We start from the raw sequence: 22,432 nt of genomic DNA, 5'->3' as shown, positions 1-22,432 counted from the left end.
TTACATGTAAGTGTTGTTTTGAAACCTTTAGGTTAACGATCTTGTTAAATGTTGTTAACCCAATGTTTATAATATCAAATTAGATTTTAAATTATTATATTATCATGATATTATCATGTATTAATATCTCTTAATATGATATATATACATTAAATGTCTTTACAACGATAATCGTTACATATATGTCTCGTTTAAAAATCATTAAGTTAGTAGTCTTGTTTTTACATATGTAGTTCATTGTTAATATACTTTATGATATGTTTACTTATCATAGTATCATGTTAACTATATATATATATCCATATATATGTCATCATATAGTTTTTACAAGTTTTAACGTTCGTGAATCACCGGTCAACTTGGGTGGTCAATTGTCTATATGAAACATATTTCAATTAATCAAGTCTTAACAAGTTTGATTGCTTAACATGTTGGAAACATTTAATCATGTAAATATCAATCTCAATTAATATATATAAACATGGAAAAGTTCGGGTCACTACAGTACCTACCCGTTAAATAAATTTCGTCCCGAAATTTTAAGCTGTTGAAGGTGTTGACGAATCTTCTGGAAATAGATGCGGGTATTTCTTCTTCATCTGATCTTCACGCTCCCAGGTGAACTCGGGTCCTCTACGAGCATTCCATCGAACCTTAACAATTGGTATCTTGTTTTGCTTAAGTCTTTTAACCTCACGATCCATTATTTCGACGGGTTCTTCGATGAATTGAAGTTTTTCGTTGATTTGGATTTCATCTAACGGAATAGTGAGATCTTCTTTAGCAAAACATTTCTTCAAATTCAAGACGTAGAAAGTGTTATGTACAGCCTCGAGTTGTTGAGGTAACTCAAGTCGGTAAGCTACTGGTCCGACACGATCAATAATCTTGAATGGTCCAATATACCTTGGATTTAATTTCCCTCGTTTACCAAATCAAACAACGCCTTTCCAAGGTGCAACTTTAAGCATGACCATCTCTCCAATTTCAAATTCTATATCTTTTCTTTTAATGTCAGCGTAGCTCTTTTGTCGACTTTGGGCGGTTTTCAACCGTTGTTGAATTTGGATGATCTTCTCGGTTATTTCTTGTATAATCTCTGGACCCGTAATCTGTCTATCCCCCACTTCACTCCAACAAATCGGAGACCTGCACTTTCTACCATAAAGTGCTTCAAACGGCGCCATCTCAATGCTTGAATGGTAGCTGTTGTTGTAGGAAAATTCTGCTAACGGTAGATGTCGATCCCAACTATTTTCGAAATCAATAACACATGCTCGTAGCATGTCTTCAAGCGTTTGTATCGTCCTTTCACTCTGCCCATCAGTTTGTGGATGATAGGCAGTACTCATGTCTAGACGAGTTCCTAATGCTTGCTGTAATGTCTGCCAGAATCTTGAAATAAATCTGCCATCCCTATCAGAGATAATAGAGATTGGTATTCCATGTCTGGAGACGACTTCCTTCAAATACAGTCGTGCTAACTTCTCCATCTTGTCATCTTCTCTTATTGGCAGGAAGTGTGCTGATTTGGTGAGACGATCAACTATTACCCAAATAGTATCAAAACCACTTGCAGTCCTTGGCAATTTAGTGATGAAATCCATGGTAATGTTTTCCCATTTCCATTTCGGGATTTCGGGTTGTTGAAGTAGACCTGATGGTTTCTGATGCTCAGCTTTGACCTTAGAACACGTCAAACATTCTCCTACGTATTTAGCAACATCGGCTTTCATACCCGGCCACCAAAAATGTTTCTTGAGATCCTTGTACATCTTCCCCGTTCCAGGATGTATTGAGTATCTGGTTTTATGAGCTTCTCTAAGTACCATTTCTCTCATATCTCCAAATTCTGGTACCCAAATCCTTTCAGCCCTATACCGGGTTCCGTCTTCCCGAATATTAAGATGCTTCTCCGATCCTTTGGGTATTTCATCCTTTAAATTTCCCTCTTTTAAAACTCCTTGTTGCGCCTCCTTTATTTGAGTAGTAAGGTTATTATGAATCATTATATTCATAGATTTTACTTGAATGGGATCTCTGTCCTTCCTGCTCAAGGCATCGGCTACCACATTTGCCTTCCCCGGGTGGTAACGAATCTCAAAGTCGTAATCATTCAATAATTCAATCCACCTACGCTGCCTCATATTCAGTTGTTTCTGATTAAATATGTGTTGAAGACTTTTGTGGTCGGTATATATAATACTTTTGACCCCATATAAGTAGTGCCCCCAAGTCTTTAATGCAAAAATAACCGCGCCTAATTCCAAATCATGCGTCGTATAATTTTGTTCGTGAATCTTCAATTGTCTAGACGCATAAGCAATCACCTTCGTTCGTTGCATTAATACACAACCGAGACCTTGCTTTGATGCGTCACAATAAATCACAAAATCATCATTCCCTTCAGGCAATGATAATATAGGTGTCGTAGTTATCTTTTTCTTCAATAACTGAAACGCTTTCTCTTGTTCATCATTCCATTCAAATTTCTTCTCTTTATGCGTTAATGCAGTCAAGGGTTTTGCTATTCTGGAAAAGTCTTGGATGAACCTTCTGTAGTAACCAGCTAGTCCTAAAAACTGGCGTATGTGTTTCGGAGTTTTCGGGGTTTCCCACTTTTCAACAGTTTCTATCTTTGCCGGATCCACCTTAATACCTTCTTTGTTCACTATGTGACCGAGGAATTGAACTTCTTCCAACCAAAATGCACACTTTGAAAACTTAGCGTACAATTCTTCCTTCCTCAATACTTCTAACACCTTTCTCAAATGTTCACCGTGTTCTTGGTCATTCTTTGAGTAAATAAGTATGTCATCAATGAATACAATGACAAACTTGTCAAGGTATGGTCCACACACTCGGTTCATAAGGTCCATGAACACAGTTGGTGCATTAGTTAAACCAAACGGCATGACCATAAACTCGTAATGACCGTAACGTGTTCTGAAAGCAGTCTTTGGAATATCATCTTCTTTCACCCGCATTTGATGATACCCGGAACGTAAGTCAATCTTTGAATAAACAGACGAGCCTTGTAGTTGATCAAATAAGTCGTCGATTCTCGGTAGTGGGTAGCGGTTCTTGATGGTAAGTTTGTTCAACTCTCGGTAGTCGATACACAACCTGAATGTACCATCTTTCTTCTTGACAAACAAAACAGGAGCTCCCCACGGTGATGTGCTTGGTCGAATGAAACCACGCTCTAAAAGTTCTTGTAATTGGCTTTGCAGTTCTTTCATCTCGCTGGGTGCGAGTCTGTAAGGAGCACGAGCTATTGGTGCATCTCCTGGTACAAGATCTATTTGAAACTCAACGGATCGATGTGGGGGTAATCCCGGTAATTCTTTCGGAAATACATCGGGAAATTCTTTTGCAATGGGAACATCATTGATGCTCTTTTCTTCAGTTTGTACTTTCTCGACGTGTGCTAGAACAGCATAGCAACCTTTTCTTATTAGTTTTTGTGCCTTCAAATTATTAATAAGATGTAGCTTCGTGTTGCCCTTTTCTCCGTACACCATTAAGGGTTTTCCTTTTTCTCGTATAATGCGAATTGCATTTTTGTAACAAACGATCTCTGCTTTCACTTCTTTCAACCAGTCCATACCGATTATCACATCAAAACTCCCTAACTCTACTGGTATCAAATCAATCTTAAATGTTTCGCTAACCAGTTTAATTTCTCGATTCCGACATATATTATCTGCTGAAATTAATTTACCATTTGCTAATTCGAGTAAAAATTTACTATCCAAAGGCGTCAATGGACAACTTAATTTAGCACAAAAATCTCTACTCATATAGCTTCTATCCGCACCCGAATCAAATAAAACGTAAGCAGATTTATTGTCAATAAGAAACGTACTCGTAACAAGCTCCGGGTCTTCCTGTGCCTCTGCCGCATTAATATTGAAAACTCTTCCGCGGCCTTGTCCATTCGTGTTCTCCTGGTTCGGGCAATTTCTAATAATGTGGCCCGGTTTTCCACATTTATAACAAACTACATTGGCATAACTTGCTCCGACACTACTTGCTCTGCCATTACTCGTTCCGACACCATTTGTTCCTTTCGTTCTATTAACCCCTGGTCCGTAGACCTCACACTTCACCGCGCTATGACCATTTCTTTTACACTTGTTGCAAAATTTGGTGCAGAACCCCGAGTGATACTTTTCACACCTTTGGCATAGCTGCTTCTGATTGTTGTTGTTGTTGCGGTTATTATTGTTGTTGGGATGATTGTTGTAGTTGCTGTTGTTGTTGTTGTTGTTGTTGTTGTTGTTGTTGTTGTTGTTGTTGTTGGGCCGTTTGTTGTAGTTGCGATTGATGTTGCGATTGTTGGGATAATTGTTGCGATTATTGTTGTAATTGCTGTTGTTGTTGTATTGGTGATTCTTATCACCGTTTTCCTCCCACTTTCTTTTGACTTGCTTCACATTGGCCTCTTCAGCAGTCTGTTCTTTAATTCTTTCTTCAATCTGGTTCACTAGTTTGTGAGCCATTCTACATGCCTGTTGTTTGGAGGCGGGCTCGTGTGAACTTATATCTTCTTGGATTCTTTCCGGTAATCCTTTTACAAACGCGTCGATCTTCTCTTCCTCATCTTCGAATGCTCCCGGACACAATAGGCACAATTCTGTGAATCGTCTTTCATACGTGGTAATATCAAATCCTTGGATTCGTAACCCTCTAAGTTCTGTCTTGAGCTTATTGACCTCGGTTCTGGGACGGTACTTCTCGTTCATCAAGTGCTTGAATGCTGACCACGGTAGTGCGTACGCATCGTCTTGTCCCACTTGCTCTAGATAGGTATTCCACCATGTTAACGCAGAACCTGTGAAGGTATGCGTAGCGTACTTCACTTTGTCCTCTTCAGTACACTTACTTATGGCAAACACCGATTCGACCTTCTCGGTCCACCGTTTCAATCCGATCGGTCCTTCGGTTCCATCAAATTCCAAACGTTTGCAGGCAGTGAATTCTTTGTAGGTGCATCCTACACGATTTCCTGTACTGCTAGATCCAAGGTTATTGTTGGTATGTAGCGCAGCCTGTACTGCGGCTATGTTTGAAGCTAGAAAAGTACGGAATTCCTCTTCATTCATATTTCCGGTGTGTCGAGTAGTCGGTGCCATTTCCTTCAAAATAGTCAAATGGAACAATTTAATCATACAGAATATTAAGAGTAGTTAATAGTATTTCGTAGCATAATATGAACTCATTTATAAAAGCTTTTTCTTCATATTAGCATTTTATAAGTTTAAATTCGGGTAGTACCTACCCGTTAAGTTCATACTTAGTAGCTAATATACAATTCAACTACTACAATTCTATATGAAAAACTGATTATAATAATATTTCGCGTTCAAACTTTTACACAATATTTTACAAACTTACAATACCGCTTATTTTACATATAGCATGAAATATAGCACACAATAAATTTGATACAAGATGGTTGTGAAGATAATTCTTGCTAGTACACAAGTCGTTCAGCAAAGGCAATAAAGACACGTAATTCATACGTCCAGAAACAAGTCATGCATTCTGGTTTTACTAGGATTACTTCCCATCCTTGGTCTTGTGGAACATAACCGTTATGGCCGTTGATAAGACAGCGTGTTGTAACGTCGTCAAAGGGACGAGGGTTACGTAATGTCCAACAGTCCTGTAACAATCTAAAAACCTCATTTCTAACCCCAATTACCGACTCCGTCACTTGTGGAAACGTTTTGTTTAATAGTTGTAGCCCGATGTTCTTGTTCTCACTTTGGTGAGAAGCGAACATTACTAATCCGTAAGCATAACATGCTTTTTTATGTTGCATGTTAGCCGATTTTTCTAAATCACGAAGTCCAATATTCGGATATATTGAGTCAAAATAATTTCTTAACCCATTGCGTAAAATAGCATTTGGGTTCCCCGCAATATATGCGTCAAAGTAAACACATCGTAACTTATGGATTTCCCAATGTGATATCCCCCATCTTTCGAACGAAAGCCTTTTATAAACCAAGGCATTCTTGGAACGTTCTTCGAATGTCTTACAAACTGATCTCGCCTTAAATAGTTGTGCTGAAGAATTCTGACCGACTCTAGACAAGATTTCATCAATCATGTCTCCGGGTAGGTCTCTTAAAATATTGGGTTGTCTATCCATTTTGTGTTTTTATACTGTAAAAAAAGACAAGAGTTAGATTCATAAAAAAAAATACTTATTAATACAAGCAATTTTTACATATATCATAAAGCATAAGCACACTATATTACTTATATTATACCACACGAATACAACTATCTTATTCCGACTCGCTTGTTTCTTCTTCTTCGGTTTTGGTTCGTTTTGCCAAGTTTCTAGGGATATATGATGTTCCCCTAATACGAGCCGTCGTTATCCACATTGGTTTAGAAAAACCTGGTGGTTTAGAGGTTCCCGGGTCATTGTTACAACTTAAGGACTTCGGGGGTTGACGATACATATAAATTTCATCGGGGTTGGAATTAGATTTCTCTATTTTTATGCCCTTTCCCTTATTATTTTCTTTTGCCTTTTTAAATTTAGTTGGGGTAATTTCTATAACATCATCGGAATTCTCTTCGGAATCCGATTCATCGGAGAATTGGTAATCCTCCCAATATTTTGCTTCCTTGGCGGAAACACCATTGACCATAATTAACCTTGGTCGGTTGGTTGAGGATTTTCTTTTACTTAACCGTTTTATTATTTCCCCCACCGGTTCTATTTCTTCATCCGGTTCCGATTCTTCTTCCGGTTCCGACTCTTCTTCCGGTTCCTCTTCGGGAACTTGTGAATCAGTCCACGAATCATTCCAATTTACATTGGACTCTTCATTATTATTAGGTGAGTCAATGGGACTTGTTCTAGAGGTAGACATCTATCAAATAATATCAAACGCGTTAAGAGATTAATATATCACATAATATTCACATGTTAAAAATATATAGTTTCCAACAAAATTTGTTAAGCAATCATTTTTCAAGTAAACACGGTCGAAGTCCAGACTCACTAATGCATCCTAACAAACTAGATAAGACACACTAATGCAAAATTCTGGTTCTCTAAGACCAACGCTCTGATACCAACTGAAATGTCCCGTTCTTATTGATTAAAAACGTTCCATATTAATTGATTTCGTTGCGAGGTTTTGACCTCTATATGAGACGTTTTTCAAAGACTGCATTCATTTTAAAACAAACCATAACCTTTATTTCATCAATAAAGGTTTAAAAAGCTTTACGTAGATTATCAAATAATGATAATCTAAAATATCCTGTTTACACACGACCATTACATAATGGTTTACAATACAAATATGTTACAATAAAATAAGTTTCTTGAATGCAGTTTTTACACAATATCATACAAGCATGGACTCCAAATCTCGTCCTTATTTAAGTATGCGACAGCGGAAGCTCTTAATAATCACCTGAGAATAAACATGCTTAAAACGTCAACAAAAATGTTGGTGAGTTATAGGTTTAACCTATATATATCAAATCATAATAATAGACCACAAGATTTCATATATCAATACACATCCCATACATAGAGATAAAAATCATTCATATGGTGAACACCTGGTAACCGACATTAACAAGATGCATATATAAGAATATCCCCATCATTCCGGGACACCCTTCGGATATGATATAAATTTCGAAGTACTAAAGCATCCGGTACTTTGGATGGGGTTTGTTAGGCCCAATAGATCTATCTTTAGGATTCGCGTCAATTAGGGTGTCTGTTCCCTAATTCTTAGATTACCAGACTTAATAAAAAAAGGCATATTCGATTTCGATAATTCAACCATAGAATGTAGTTTCACGTACTTGTGTCTATTTTGTAAATCATTTATAAAACCTGCATGTATTCTCATCCTAAAAATATTAGATTTTAAAAGTGGGACTATAACTCACTTTCACAGATTTTTACTTCGTCGGGAAGTAAGACTTGGCCACTGGTTGATTCACGAACCTATAACAATATATACATATATATCAAAGTATGTTCAAAATATATTTACAACACTTTTAATATATTTTGATGTTTTAAGTTTATTAAGTCAGCTGTCCTCGTTAGTAACCTACAACTAGTTGTCCACAGTTAGATGTACAGAAATAAGTCAGCTGTCCTCGTCAGCCCGCGGTGTTACTACGACGGCGTAAATCCGGTTTTACGGTGTTTTTCATGTTTCCAGGTTTTAAATCATTAAGTTAGCATATCATATAGATATAGAACATGTGTTTAGTTGATTTTAAAAGTCAAGTTAGAAGGATTAACTTTTGTTTGCGAACAAGTTTAGAATTAACTAAACTATGTTCTAGTGATTACAAGTTTAAACCTTCGAATAAGATAGCTTTATATGTATGAATTGAATGATGTTATGAAAATCATTACTACCTTAAGTTCCTTGGATAAACCTACTGGAAAAGAGAAAAATGGATCTAGCTTCAACGGATCCTTGGATGGCTCGAAGTTCTTGAAGCAGAATCATGACACGAAAACAAGTTCAAGTAAGATCATCACTTGAAGTAAGATTGTTATAGTTATAGAAATTGAACCAAAGTTTGAATATGATTATTACCTTGTATTAGAATGATAACCTACTGTAAGAAATAAAGATTTCTTGAGGTTGGATGATCACCTTACAAGATTGGAAGTGAGCTAGCAAACTTGAAAGTATTCTTGATTTTATGTAACTAGAACTTGTAGAATATATGAAGAACACTTAGAACTTGAAGATAGAACTTGAGAGAGATCAATTAGATGAATAAAATTGAAGAATGAAAGTGTTTGTAGGTGTTTTTGGTCGTTGGTGTATGGATTAGATATAAAGGATATGTAATTTTGTTTTCATGTAAATAAGTCATGAATGATTACTCATATTTTTGTAATTTTATGAGATATTTCATGCTAGTTGCCAAATGATGGTTCCCACATGTGTTAGGTGACTCACATGGGCTGCTAATAGCTGATCATTGGAGTGTATATACCAATAGTACATACATCTAAAAGCTGTGTATTGTACGAGTACGAATACGGGTGCATACGAGTAGAATTGTTGATGAAACTGAACGAGGATGTAATTGTAAGCATTTTTGTTAAGTAGAAGTATTTTGATAAGTGTATTGAAGTCTTTCAAAAGTGTATAAATACATATTAAAACACTACATGTATATACATTTTAACTGAGTCGTTAAGTCATCGTTAGTCGTTACATGTAAGTGTTGTTTTGAAACCTTTAGGTTAACGATCTTGTTAAATGTTGTTAACCCAATGTTTATAATATCAAATGAGATTTTAAATTATTATATTATCATGATATTATCATGTATTAATATCTCTTAATATGATATATATACATTAAATGTCTTTACAACGATAATCGTTACATATATGTCTCGTTTAAAAATCATTAAGTTAGTAGTCTTGTTTTTACATATGTAGTTCATTGTTAATATACTTTATGATATGTTTACTTATCATAGTATCATGTTAACTATATATATATATATCCATATATATGTCATCATATAGTTTTTACAAGTTTTAACGTTCGTGAATCACCGGTCAACTTGGGTGGTCAATTGTCTATATGAAACATATTTCAGTTAATCAAGTCTTAACAAGTTTGATTGCTTAACATGTTGGAAATATTTAATCATGTAAATATCAATCTCAATTAATATATATAAACATGGAAAAGTTCGGGTCACTACAGTTATTACATAAGATGACATCTTAATTTAATTAAGTTATTATATATTATGTAATTCATTATATAAAAGTATAAAAACACAATAATATATAAAATTTAACTTAAACTTATATATATATATATATATATATATATATATATATATATATATATATATATATATATATATATATATATATATATATATATAATAAAAGTAACAATTTAATCGTGTTGTATTTCTATACACACAAATAAAAACTTTATTCACAACAATATAAACATACGACTTATATAAACTTCACTACTACTTACGGTCACGGTCGAATGGTGTCTAGGTTACCATTATGGGATATAGTTGTGGATTACGAAAGGTTGAGGTTTATAATCGAATTGAAAGAATCCTGGCTCCAGGTTACATCTGGCCATTCCGTTACTTACTTGATAGCATAGAAGTTTGTTGATAGTTTTATAACATCTTACCGTGAATTGTTAAACCCGAACTTATAAAACTTTCTATAAATGGAAACTTTCTGTAAATAGTTGTTTTCCTAAAATGGAAAACAACTATTGATATATTTAATATATTAATAAAACACTATTTAAATAAAGGTTATTTATTTGAATGTTCGAACATCAATTAACTTTATATGTAAGTTGACACACTATTTGTCGGTTAGACAACTAATGACCAAACTTATATCTCTAGATTGAGATCCCAGTCTTTTACTTTGCTCGTATTTCTTTTGTAGAATAACTCTTCGCCGTGCTATTTAAGGTGAACTTCATAGCCCAGCTTTTACCTACTTTGTACTTATTTTTACACTTTAGACACAAGTACTCAAACTACTATAATATACCATGTTTCTACATGCTAAATCCCTACCATAATATCATCAATTGCTAGGTATAACAGCAAGCTTAATTATTGTGAGTAGGCATATTGAGAGTAACGACTATGTCCATTTGACTGTTGGTCTTTTGATACATAATAATGATTAAACGACACGAATAAACAAAGTGTCATGGGGTAAACTTGTTTAGTCTCGATATTATATAACTCAGCATACTTTTTAAATTGATATTTCTATATCAATTTGCTTTAAACTAAATCTTGTGTTCTAAAAACTTTGGTTATTATTTATAAGCCTATGAAATTCACTCAACCTTTGTGTTGACCTTTTTAAGTATGATATTGCTACTTGGTATTTTGATGATTGTTTGCTGCCTGCAATTAATCATATTTTTATTAAACATTTACATTTATTTAATATGATGTAAAACATTGAATATCGTTTCCGCTGCAATTTAATAAATGGTATTTTAAAACATCTCATTTAGAGTCGTACTCGTATATTTCAATTTATGAGTGGTCACATTTACCTCTGTTCCCATTTGGGGGTGTGACATTGTGTGATAAGAGTTACCTTATAAGGAACTCAAACTTACAAATTATCCTATGTGTGACGGGTTATTACACTAATCCAGGGCCGGAGGGCCCAATATCTATAAGGGCCCAAAAATTATATCTTAATACTACATACCTAGGCTCATTTTACATATATAGGTGCATGTAATCAATATTGAATACTCCTTAATCCAATACTCCTCGTTTGGCTTCAATTCTTCGACATCGATTCCATAAATTTATAATTAATAATTTAAAAATTACAGTTACATGTATATAAAAAGGGTCCATTTTTATTTTTCGAACAGGGCTCATAAAATTGACAGGACGGCCCTGCACTAATCTTGTTCTTGTCTTATTTCAATTAGGGTTTCGTGATACTTGAGACTTGTAAGATCAAAATACTTAATGAGAAAGTAATTACACGATTCAAGAATCAATCAGATTATCAATCTAACCATGTTTTCTCACAAAGTTTTGGTGTACGTTAAATTAATCATAACCATAGGAATAAGCCTAAATTGGTATAAAACTATATAAATTGGTATAAAACTATAGATTGAAGATTGTAGCTATAAAACGCATTGTGTAATAAAGCTTATTGTCATTTTTATAGAAAATATGGAGTATGAGATATACATAATAAGATAAATGTTCATTCATTCATATAGACAATAGAAAAAAAAACTTAATTAAAAGAAAAGGAAAAGATGGTAAAGGAATCATTTCCCAAACGTATTTACCTTTTTTTCCTTTCTCATCTTTTTTTTTTTTCTTTTCTTTTTCTCCTTTATAATTCATTTTTTCCTACTCCCACGTCCACATAAAAGAAAGCATCTCTCTAAGTAGTTTCTTCAAGTGTCATTTTCTCACATATACTTCACACACAAAAGATACAACCATTCACTTAATACCTTGTCTTCTCTCTTTCTCCATTTCTCTCTCTTTGCAACTCCACAACTACTCCCATTTCACCATTGATTACACAAATCTCATCTCAATAAAGAATTGAATTGAAACCAAAATCATCATACTTTCATACCTTGGATCACATATTTGAAGCAAACCCTTAACTTTTTCACTCAAACAAGAACAACTTAAAACCACCATACCTATACTCTTCAAGCTTGTAGCTATGAGCAAAAGAAGTCTTTTTGCAAGAAGTGTTGTTGGTTAAGTAGGTATTGACATTTTTACAAGCATCAAGAAAAAACTAGCTAGGTCTTTTTGTGAATCTGGTTCAAGTCTTGACCATTTTGCTAATTATCAAAAGAAGAAAAAAAGTTGAGAACTTGGTTACTAAAATGGAGCTCTTTCCTGCACAACCAGACTTGTCTCTGCAAATAAGTCCACCCAACACCAAACCCACTTCTAAAACATGGAGAACTTCATCAACACCAAGTGATCAAGATCATAACCATGACTTAAATTTAGGAAATTTATGGAAAACAGCCATTAACTCTAAACAACTACACCACAACCACCACCAACAACAACAACAACAACATCATGGCTCAACAAGAAGACTAGACCCCTCTTTTGGGTTAGCCTTATCTAACCCTGGTTCAACTAATTCAGACCTCACCCATTTCCACAATCTACTGTCTCAAACCACCAACACCACAACATCAAATACTTACCCTTATAATAACCAATATCATCAAAACCAGCATCATGGATTCAGCTCAGATTTAGGTTTCTTGAAACCCATAAGAGGGATTCCAGTTTATTACCAGAATACCCCTCCTAATTTCCCAGTTTTAGCTAATCCTCATCAAAAGAACCAAACTTTATATGATCCTTGTAATAATTCTACTAATAATATTAACAATATCGTTCGATCAAGATTCTTGCCATCTAGGTTTCCGTCTAAACGAAGTATGAGAGCTCCTAGGATGAGGTGGACTACTACACTTCATTCTCGTTTTGTTCATGCTGTTGAACTTTTGGGTGGTCATGAAAGTATGTTACTTTTTCCCTTCATTTTCTTATTCATGATTATAATTATGATTTGGTTTTCTTGAATTTTTATATACATATCATAATTTATGTTTTTATGATGATTTAGGAGCAACACCCAAGTCAGTTCTTGAGCTAATGGATGTTAAAGATCTAACTTTATCACATGTTAAATCTCACTTACAGGTTTTTAAGCTTCCTTTCTTACCAAGAATTTCAATTCTTTATTGAACATGAATAAATATTCTGGTTTTAATAGTATAAATTTAACTGCTTTTAAAGATTAAAGATGCATTGTGTAACTATTTTAGTACACACTCAAGAGCACCTTCATATATACTAAAATATGGAATAGCTAGGTATAATATTTTCAAGATTCAGATTTGATTATTTTTCCTTTTGACTTTAGCACTTGCAATAGAAGCACTTTGCATTATTAGAAGAAGAAAAAACATAATTTATCAATAATTATTACCAAATGATTTTTATGTTATTACAATTTCCAATGCATTGTTTACCTGCATATAGGGCATTACTAATTTTTAGCACTTGTTTCTTTCTTACTACTATTACTAGATCTGACGCTTCTGCATATACAAGCTTATCAGATTCAGCTTTATACTTCCTCCATATCTTTAGACACATAATAATAATATTATATTATTCTAAATATTAAATAATATAATATAATAGTAAAATATGCATAGTGTATGTATAGTGTATAGTAAGACAAAGCTCAAAGAATTGAAAACACAGTGATAAGGTCCAGACAAAGATAAGTCTAGTAGAGAGTAAAGAGGGGGGTTGAATTGAATAAATATATGCTTTTTATCAGAATAAAACTTGAAGATATGAGAGAGTACAAAAACACCATCATTTGTCAATGATATGTTTGTATATGTCTTTACCATCACATGTGGTTACTTTCTGTACGTCTTAACCATACACATGTTGACCAGGGTTAGTTAACTCACTTGCTCAGGTCTTCTTACACTTGTACAGACATACTACATATATGCACATATTTCTCTATACAATATATTGTCAATGCACGGTCGCATATGTTACCACCATGTACCTTTGGTGGTCATTTACTCATGTTTGTACTCTTTTGATATTACATATACCATGAGTCATAAACATTTATACTCCGTACATGTTAAGTATGGTGATACAAGTTAAAATTTGATATATATTACATTTTTTTGAATTAATTAGTTGTTGTGCTACAATGATGAATATGTTAACATATATTTTAACAAGTTATTTTAGATAATTGTACATTAAAATTATATAGTAGCTTCTAGAGATAAATATAATCAAGACTACATTTTTTTGAAAGGATAAATATTATGTATTCACGTGTACACATCTTAGACATTTTGATTATTTGAATCCAAGGATGCAATGGAGATCAGAACATGGTTTTAAGAATAATTTTTTATTGTTTATTTTGGCGTTGTAGATGTATAGAACGGTGAAGACAACTGATCGAGCACCGGCTTCATCAGGTAATAATTAGGCTTTGTTACCGATGTTGACATCATTTTGTTTCAAAGTACTAATGCGCTTTAATTTGCAGTTTAGTTTAATCATCCGTATATACTGATTTTTTCCCCTTACGTACATATTGAATCAGCGCAATCTGATATATACGAGAATGGTTCATCGGGGGATAATTCTGATGATATCATGTTTGACATTCGTGACCCAAGAACGACGGCCGAAAATGGAGGAAGGTCAAGTGTTCAACAGGAGAAATTAGATTATCAGTATGGTCTTTGGAGCAATTCTTCAAGGTGAATTTTTATTAGTATCTAATTCTACTTATGTTTTGTATATTTTATGTATTATGTGCAAATGTATGATATGAAATAATCAAATAAATTGAAATTGGTACCAATAAATTAAACCCCACAAATATATTGACCCGGCCCCCTCCTCTCAATCTCTGACAAGTGTTTGGACATAAGTAAAAATAATTAACTCAAATTTTTCCCTTTTACAATTTTTTTTTTTTTCTGAAACACATACAATTGAATGCTGTAAATTGCAAGCTCCTTTTGTTATTTTTTCTTTAAACAGAAATCAATGAAATATATATATATATATATATATATATATATATATATATATATATATATATATATATAGTGGTAGGATCAAGAGGGAAGTAACCAAACGGGGGGAAGCAAAAACTTTTTTTTTTTCGTTTTTTGAAAAAACTAACATTATAGATGAGATGAAAATATGAACATTTAGTAGAGACACTTTGTGATAAATGTTTTTATTTTGGCGGGAAAACGCTCGAAGAAGTAATATATAACAATTATCGTATTTTTCGAGCGTATGTTGAGGTTTTAGCTATTGGGGTTTAGATATTAGGGTTTAGATATTAGGGTTTATAGGGTTTAGATATTAGGGTTTAAAAATTTAGGGTTTAGATTTAGGATTTAGATTTAGTTTTTAACACGAACGGTTTAGGGTTTAGGGTTTGGTGTTTTAGGTTTATGGAATAAACCCAAAACACCAAACCCTAAACCCTAAACCCTAAATCGGGCTAAATTTTACTTCACAAAACATGAAAAAAAGACGTTCATATTCTTCACGAACAACATTATCTTGAATGTTATTTTTGTCGATCGTTTTCCCGCCTAAATAATAACATTTATCACGAAGTGTCTTTTCTAAATGTTCATATTTTCGTGTGATCTTGATGCCGGGAAAAAAAATTCCAAAAAAAATGAAAAAAAAAAAAAATTTGCTTCCCCCCGCTTCCCCCCGATTGGTTACTTCCCCATTGATCCTACCCCTATATATATATATATATATATATATATATATATATATATATATATATATATATATATATATATATATATATATATGAGTTGTAATCACTTGAATCCAATAATTTGCTTGAAATCCAACGGACCAATCAGAGTATGACATGTGGCGCGACAATCATATGTAATTAAAAAAAAAAAATTCGAATTTTTTTAAATTTAACATGTCAAATCTAATCACATGTGATTATCAAACCCAATCACATGTGATTGTAAAACACAATCACATGTGATTGAAAACAAAAATTTCAAATTTTTAAAAAAAAAAAAATTTCAACAGGAAACAGACTTTAATTCAGTGATTTGATTAAGTTTGTTATCGTTTCGTGATCATATCATATCTTCAATATTTCAGACTTTAATTCGGTGATTTGATCAAGTTTTGATTAAAAAAAAAACTTGGTGTTTAAAGGTTTTAGCACAAATTTACTGAAATTCGTCATTTTACTAAATAAATTTTTTTCAATAACATGTGATTGGATTTGACATGCAGAATCACATGTGATTGGGTTTTACAATCACATGTGATTGGCATGCAGAATCACATGTGATTTACTGCATGTCAAATTCAATTACAACAACAACAACAACAACAATAATACCCAATTCCACTAAAGTGGAGTATGGGGGAGGTTAGATGTAGGCAGTCTTTTCCTCTACCCTAAAGTAAAAGGGAAGTCATTCTTCTACCCAGGATACCTATCGGTCCCCATGTAGAGGAAGTGGTCACTCCCTATTCTGTAGAGCAGAGAGGCTGCTTCCTAGGGACCTCCGACCAGAAAGAACCTTGAAATTCGATATGTGAAGTAAAAATATACAAGTAAAGTTGGCAAAATAGAAGCTTTACCATGAATAATGTATACTCCAATACGATATATATAGGTAAATAAAGCATATAACAATATTGAGTAATATAACATATAAGTAAAATATGTGAGTGTCAAATATGCAAGTATAACAAGTCATGTAAGTACAATAAGTATACGTAAACATGTTGGTAAGAAGCATGTAGGTATAATATGCAGTATAAAATAGATGGTATACTATGTAAGCATAGACAAATAAGTATGCTATGTTAGCATAAAAACATGTGATATGTAAGTACGTATAAATTAATTGCTATATAATGTAATACAAACATGTAACCATATAGTGCAATAAAGCATGTGAATATGCTACAATTAGTATAGATATATTATATATCCATAAAACATGTCCAGCCAATACGTAAAGTCCCACGAAAAAAAAAAAAACGTATATGAAATGCACACAAGCAAGTAGGCAAGAAATATAATATAAATATATAAGATAAATAAACACCATGAAGAACCTAGTCATCTATTCTAATTCTACTCCTCCACAAATTCCTATCAGAAGTCATGTCCTCGGTCAATAAGAGCTCCTTCATGTCAAGCTTTAATCTATCCTCCAACCTACATGTGATTGAAAAAAATTCGAAAAAACAAAAAAAAAAAAAATTCGAATTTTTTTTTATTTTATTTTTTTCAATCACATGTGATTATCGCGCCACGTGTCGCACTCTGGTTGGTCCCTTGGATCTCAACTTAAAAGTTGGTTTAATTTGAATATTTCTCATATATATATATATATATATATATATATATATATATATATATATATATATATATATATATATATATATATATATATATATATATATATATAATTAAGAGTACTTTGAACCAGTGTTGTAAAAAACCCGATTACTTGCCGATTAATCTCCGATTAATTATTTTTAAGAGAAATCCGTTCCGATTTTCAAAAATCCGTTTAATTAAACGGTCAACGTCAATTGATGGGTCAAAATCGAATTCGGTAACCAAAGTCGGTCAAAGTAAAAAATGGTTATCATTTTAACATGAATTTAAACTAGAACTTTATAGTTTTGGAGCAAAATGAACAATCTTAGACAATTATGTAATAGTTTATTTTTTATATTTATGATTTTTTTCTATATTTACACATATAAATTTTAAAATTTAATATTTGAATGTATACAGTACAATCCGATTAATCCTCGATTAATCCCCGAATTGCCGATTAATATTTCAAAAGTCCCGACCGATTAATCCCCGAATAGCGAATTTTGCAACCTTGCTTTGAACTGTATTATTTCTGTAAGAATTGAACCTTTCATTATTTGAAGTATCCTGTTTCTACGGCCAGCACATTACCATTGAAAGTTGAAACATAGCGATTGCTGTTAATCTTTATCATTTAGATATATACATATTTACATATATATCATGATATAAAATTCTTCATGATAACAACATAGTTTAAAAAATAGGATAAAGGTTATTAGCATGTTTTGTTGAGTTAGATTATCCACAGAAAATATCCATAATTGAGCAGCTAATTGTCTCCCATACAAGTGTTTTGTAAGGGAAACATAAAAGTAAGACAAGGTCTTTTAACATAATAATTATTAGTATTAATTCATGATTTCATGCCTTTCTTTCATATTTTGAACATATCTCCTCCCTTTGATTTGTGGGCTTCATGTAGTAGGACCTGCTAGATACTTGTTAAACTTAGTGTCAAAGCTAGCTAAGCCCTTTTGTGAAAATCAGTGGATGTAAAATCTGCTCTATTTGTACTTTTTCTCTGTTTTATTTTATCTTGGTGTTGCATGCATGGTTAATGGGATTTCAAGTGGGTTTGATTTTAGTTTTATTATACTCCCTCCTCAGTCCCTAACTTATTGTCCAGTATTCTTTTTAAAATGTCTTAAATTAATTGTCCAGTTTCATAAATAGATAAGACTAAGAAGGTAAAGTTCATTCGTACCCTTACTTTAAACATGCAGGACTAAAACGTAGGTAAAAAGGTAAGAGGTAAAACCGTAAAGTAAAATAATAAGTGCATGTGACACTCACTTTGAACCGTGTAATATTGTGTTTGTGTGTATAAATATATATATATATATATATATATATATATATATATATATATATATATATATATATATATATATATATATATATATATATATATATTATTCTATTATATATTATATATTACGGAGTATAATAATTATAACAATAATGGTATATATAACAAAAGGTATATATAAACAATACAATGGAAGATAGCTAACATTCTTTATGTGCCTTGATTTCTAATATTTTTGTTCATATGCTGATCTTAATTTGTTGCAGGGAAGCTTGGTTGCATGGAGAACATAGAGATTCTGAAGCAAACAAACCATCTCTTGAGGTAGACATGCATATTTAATTCTTGTTAATCTACAAAATAATCATACCATATAGTTTAATAAGTAAATCTACTTTCACCACTTTTGATACATTCTATTATGTGTGTGATATTACTAGCTTTATGCTTTGCATGGGAATATTTAAATATATTCCAAATTTCATGAGAATGTTATGCAAAGTGGGTAGAATGAAAGAAAGAAACACCAATGCTTTTGAAAAGCTGAGTCAAATCACCAAAATATTTAAAGGTCATTTATGCCTTTCTTTAAGCTAATTAAAGCTAACAAATATAGAACTAATTAAAAGCTAGAAAATATGCTAATTAAAGAGTGTTACAATTTACACGATACCAATATGTTTTGTTAACAGCTTTGTAAATTAGGTTGTTAATTAATACTGTTAGAAATTAACACAAATAAGGCATTACAACTTTCTTTACTGAAAATGCACATACACATAATTGTGTATCAAGGGTTATTAATTATTGATAAAATTTCCATGAATTGATTTATCAGAAAGAAATGAATTCAGAAGGTTTAAGTTATGAGAGATTATCAGAAGTGAGCTCATCAACTCCTAAGAAGCCTAATCTGGAGTTTACATTGGGAAGACCACAATGATATATCATCATCATCATCATCATCATCATCATCATCATCATCTACATGAATGTATGAGTATGTATATACTACATGATATGAAGTGTACTAGATAGTGATCATCATATTGATATAATTGTGTTTTTGAATGGGAGCAAGTGAAAAAGAATTTGGTACTACACCACTGCTAATGTCATCAGGAAAGATGAAGGTAGCTCTAAAGAAAGACAAGGAGACAAGCTAGAAAGACAGAAAGCAATCAAAGGATTCAAGGGTTTAATTAATTAATTAATTAAAAATACATCCATATCATGCACCCTTTTAAAAATAAAATTTTCTTGATATGATGTTTCTGGTATAAAAATATGAATTGAAATCCAGGCCATATAAGTTTTGTGTCATATGTTCCAATTGCAAAAGAGAGCTTTAACTTTGTAAAATGGATAATGAGGTGATCATTGGTAATTGTATTGAAGGGCTTTATTATTATTATTATTATTATTATTATTATTATTATTATTATTATTATTATTATTATTATTATTATTATAAACTTAAAAGTTTTAAAACTTACAAAAAATTAGTGGGAAGCCTAGAGACAATCTGGGCCCCCACACCTCTAGCAATAGTAAAACCTATCCTAGTAAAAATATGAGCAGCAGCACCGGCACCAATATCTTGAGCCATCGAACTCTTCTGAACCCGCTTTAGCAAAGAAACAGCCTCCATTTCTAATTTCTCAAGGGAAGAAAATGAGAAAGGAATGAAACCATAACCAATCGCCTGACAGCTAGATCCGTACTTGACCCGCTTCCGACGAGCCGCATCAACCACAGCACGTCCAGGGACAAAGTCAGAAAGCCCAGACTATGTCAAAGGAGAAGACCCTGTTAAGTCAACACAAACATCGCGACCACAATCCCAGGAATAAAGTAACACATCTGCAGATCTGAGGGCTCTGTCGTTCTCTCCAGACAACCCAATGTCAACCTCCTTCCTCGCTGAAATCCCAGATCGATAACAAACATCAACAAGTGAATCCCGAACAACATTATGTCGATGCTTAATACCCACCACACCAGCACAAGACACCGCGTGATCCCCAAAAATATCCCCAGTAAAAACCCTTGAACAGGCAGAGCATGCCGTCGAGATAGAGAACAATGGGACACCCAACCGGTAGCACAACACACATCGGTAAGTCTTTGCGTTCATCGTCTGACCCAACCCCAAAATAGGGACTGCCCTTAGCTAATCAGAGGTGTGATCACCCTGCTGTGATTTCCATAAGGCCGATTGTCGGGGAGATAACGAAAAAGAGGATTCTGCAGAAGCGGTAACCTTTGTGAAATAAACATCTGCCAATTTCTTCATGAGTATTGGGGCAGCGACCTCACTCGGATTACCTAAAATATCAAACCCAACCGTTTTATTAAACAGACCCAATGCGTCTTCAAAAGCACGACCAAGACCAACAATACCCGCATGACGCAGGAGCTTGGTCTGCAACCCAGCAGACTGTAATCGAGAAGCCAGAAAAGCATAATGACGAACATCTCCCGCAGAAAAAACACCAAGCCCTCCAAATGCAAATGGCAAGGTGGCAAGCCGCCACTGCCAATCACCAAACCCAGGCCCTGAAGCAGTAACAATACGCTCCAAGGAAGATCGAAGGGCTCCATCGAAAGCGCGTTGAGCCGCCTCAAATATTATTATTATTATTATTATTATTATTAATTATTATTAGTAGTACATTTTAGCAGAAAAAAGGGGTATATTTTTGCCAAACGTGTAGAGCTTTCTCAATTTGTTCTCATGCATTTACACATGCATTCCACTTGCACAAAAAAGGGAATTAAAAGAAAAAGATAACGTCAACATGAAAAGAGAACTGAAAAATGTAACAACTGTTGGTAGATGCATTAAATAGCACAGGAAAAAAAAAAGAAGGTGCAGAAATGGTGCTTCTTTGGGCCTGTGCTTCTTCTGTATATATATGCAGCATACACATTGATTTTTTGTAAATCTATGGGAGATTATATATACTTAACTGAAATATAATTAAAGAAATATAAATATTCAGTGTGCCTAAGATGGTTAAGTTAACTTCTAATTTATATGAGTAAATATCTTGAAGTTATGGATCTATTTACTCTTTTTCACATTCTAATTCTAGACAACCGTATCTCAGTTACTCGTACCTGACAATCAAGACTCATATAACATAAAATAGATCCATTGAGTCAACTAAGTGGGTTCAATGGGTCTCGAGAAAACAAAGGGAATGAGTCTAAAATGGACCCATATTCAGTGGCGGAAATAGACACTTTTTTCACTGGAGGCAAAAAAAATAAAAGCTTAGGAATTTTTTTGGTCAAAATATGAAGGTTTTTTAAACAAAATTTGAAGTTTTTTTTTGCCAAATTTGAACGTCTTTAAAAAAAATTTGAAGGATTTGGGGCAAAATCTTAAGACTTTAGGGGCAAAATATAAAGACTTTTAGCAAAAAAAAAAAAAAAAAAAATTCACTGGGTTCAAAACGAAAAAAACTCAAATTTTTTTGCACTAAAATTTTTTTTCACTGGGGGCGGGTGACTCCACTTGCTCCAAGCCATTTCCGCCCCTCCCCATATTTAGTCCGTTAATTTATTAAAATGTC

At 33.1% G+C, this 22,432-nt stretch overlaps 1 protein-coding gene across 2 annotated transcripts; it reads left to right on the top strand.

Moving 5' to 3' along the window:
- Positions 1-12,030: 12,030 nt before the first annotated feature.
- Positions 12,031-20,243, top strand: LOC139847512 (probable transcription factor KAN2). Of its 2 annotated transcripts, XR_011759553.1 has the most exons (7): positions 12,031-13,092; positions 13,199-13,275; positions 14,555-14,600; positions 14,729-14,888; positions 19,118-19,175; positions 19,690-19,845; positions 19,933-20,243. XR_011759553.1 is itself a non-coding variant. In XM_071837183.1 (6 exons), the coding sequence occupies exons 1-6, from the start codon at positions 12,435-12,437 to the stop codon at positions 19,792-19,794; spliced, it is 1,104 nt and encodes a 367-aa protein (XP_071693284.1). In that variant the 5' UTR covers positions 12,031-12,434; the 3' UTR covers positions 19,795-20,243. The 2 variants fall into 2 exon arrangements, 1 of the variants encoding a protein (XP_071693284.1); XM_071837183.1 differs by having other exon boundaries at positions 19,690-20,243.
- Positions 20,244-22,432: the final 2,189 nt, after the last annotated feature.

Source organism: Rutidosis leptorrhynchoides, chromosome 5 (genome assembly GCF_046630445.1).
Source record: "Rutidosis leptorrhynchoides isolate AG116_Rl617_1_P2 chromosome 5, CSIRO_AGI_Rlap_v1, whole genome shotgun sequence".
In the NCBI taxonomy this organism is placed as follows: Eukaryota; Viridiplantae; Streptophyta; class Magnoliopsida; order Asterales; family Asteraceae; genus Rutidosis; species Rutidosis leptorrhynchoides.
Note: the sequence above shows the minus strand (reverse complement) of the source record. Positions and strands in the feature narration are given on the sequence as shown.

What these genes read in the sequence shown, in the direction of transcription:
- LOC139847512 (XM_071837183.1), top strand. Translation starts at nt 12,435, where the DNA reads ATGGAGCTCTTTCCTGCACAACCAGACTTGTCTCTGCAAATAAGTCCA. An exon ending in ACTTTTGGGTGGTCATGAAA is followed by an intron (nt 13,093 to 13,198) that starts GTATGTTACTTT and finishes ATGATGATTTAG; the next exon opens with GAGCAACACCCAAGTCAGTT. An exon ending in CAAACAAACCATCTCTTGAG is followed by an intron (nt 19,176 to 19,689) that starts GTAGACATGCAT and finishes TTGATTTATCAG; the next exon opens with AAAGAAATGAATTCAGAAGG.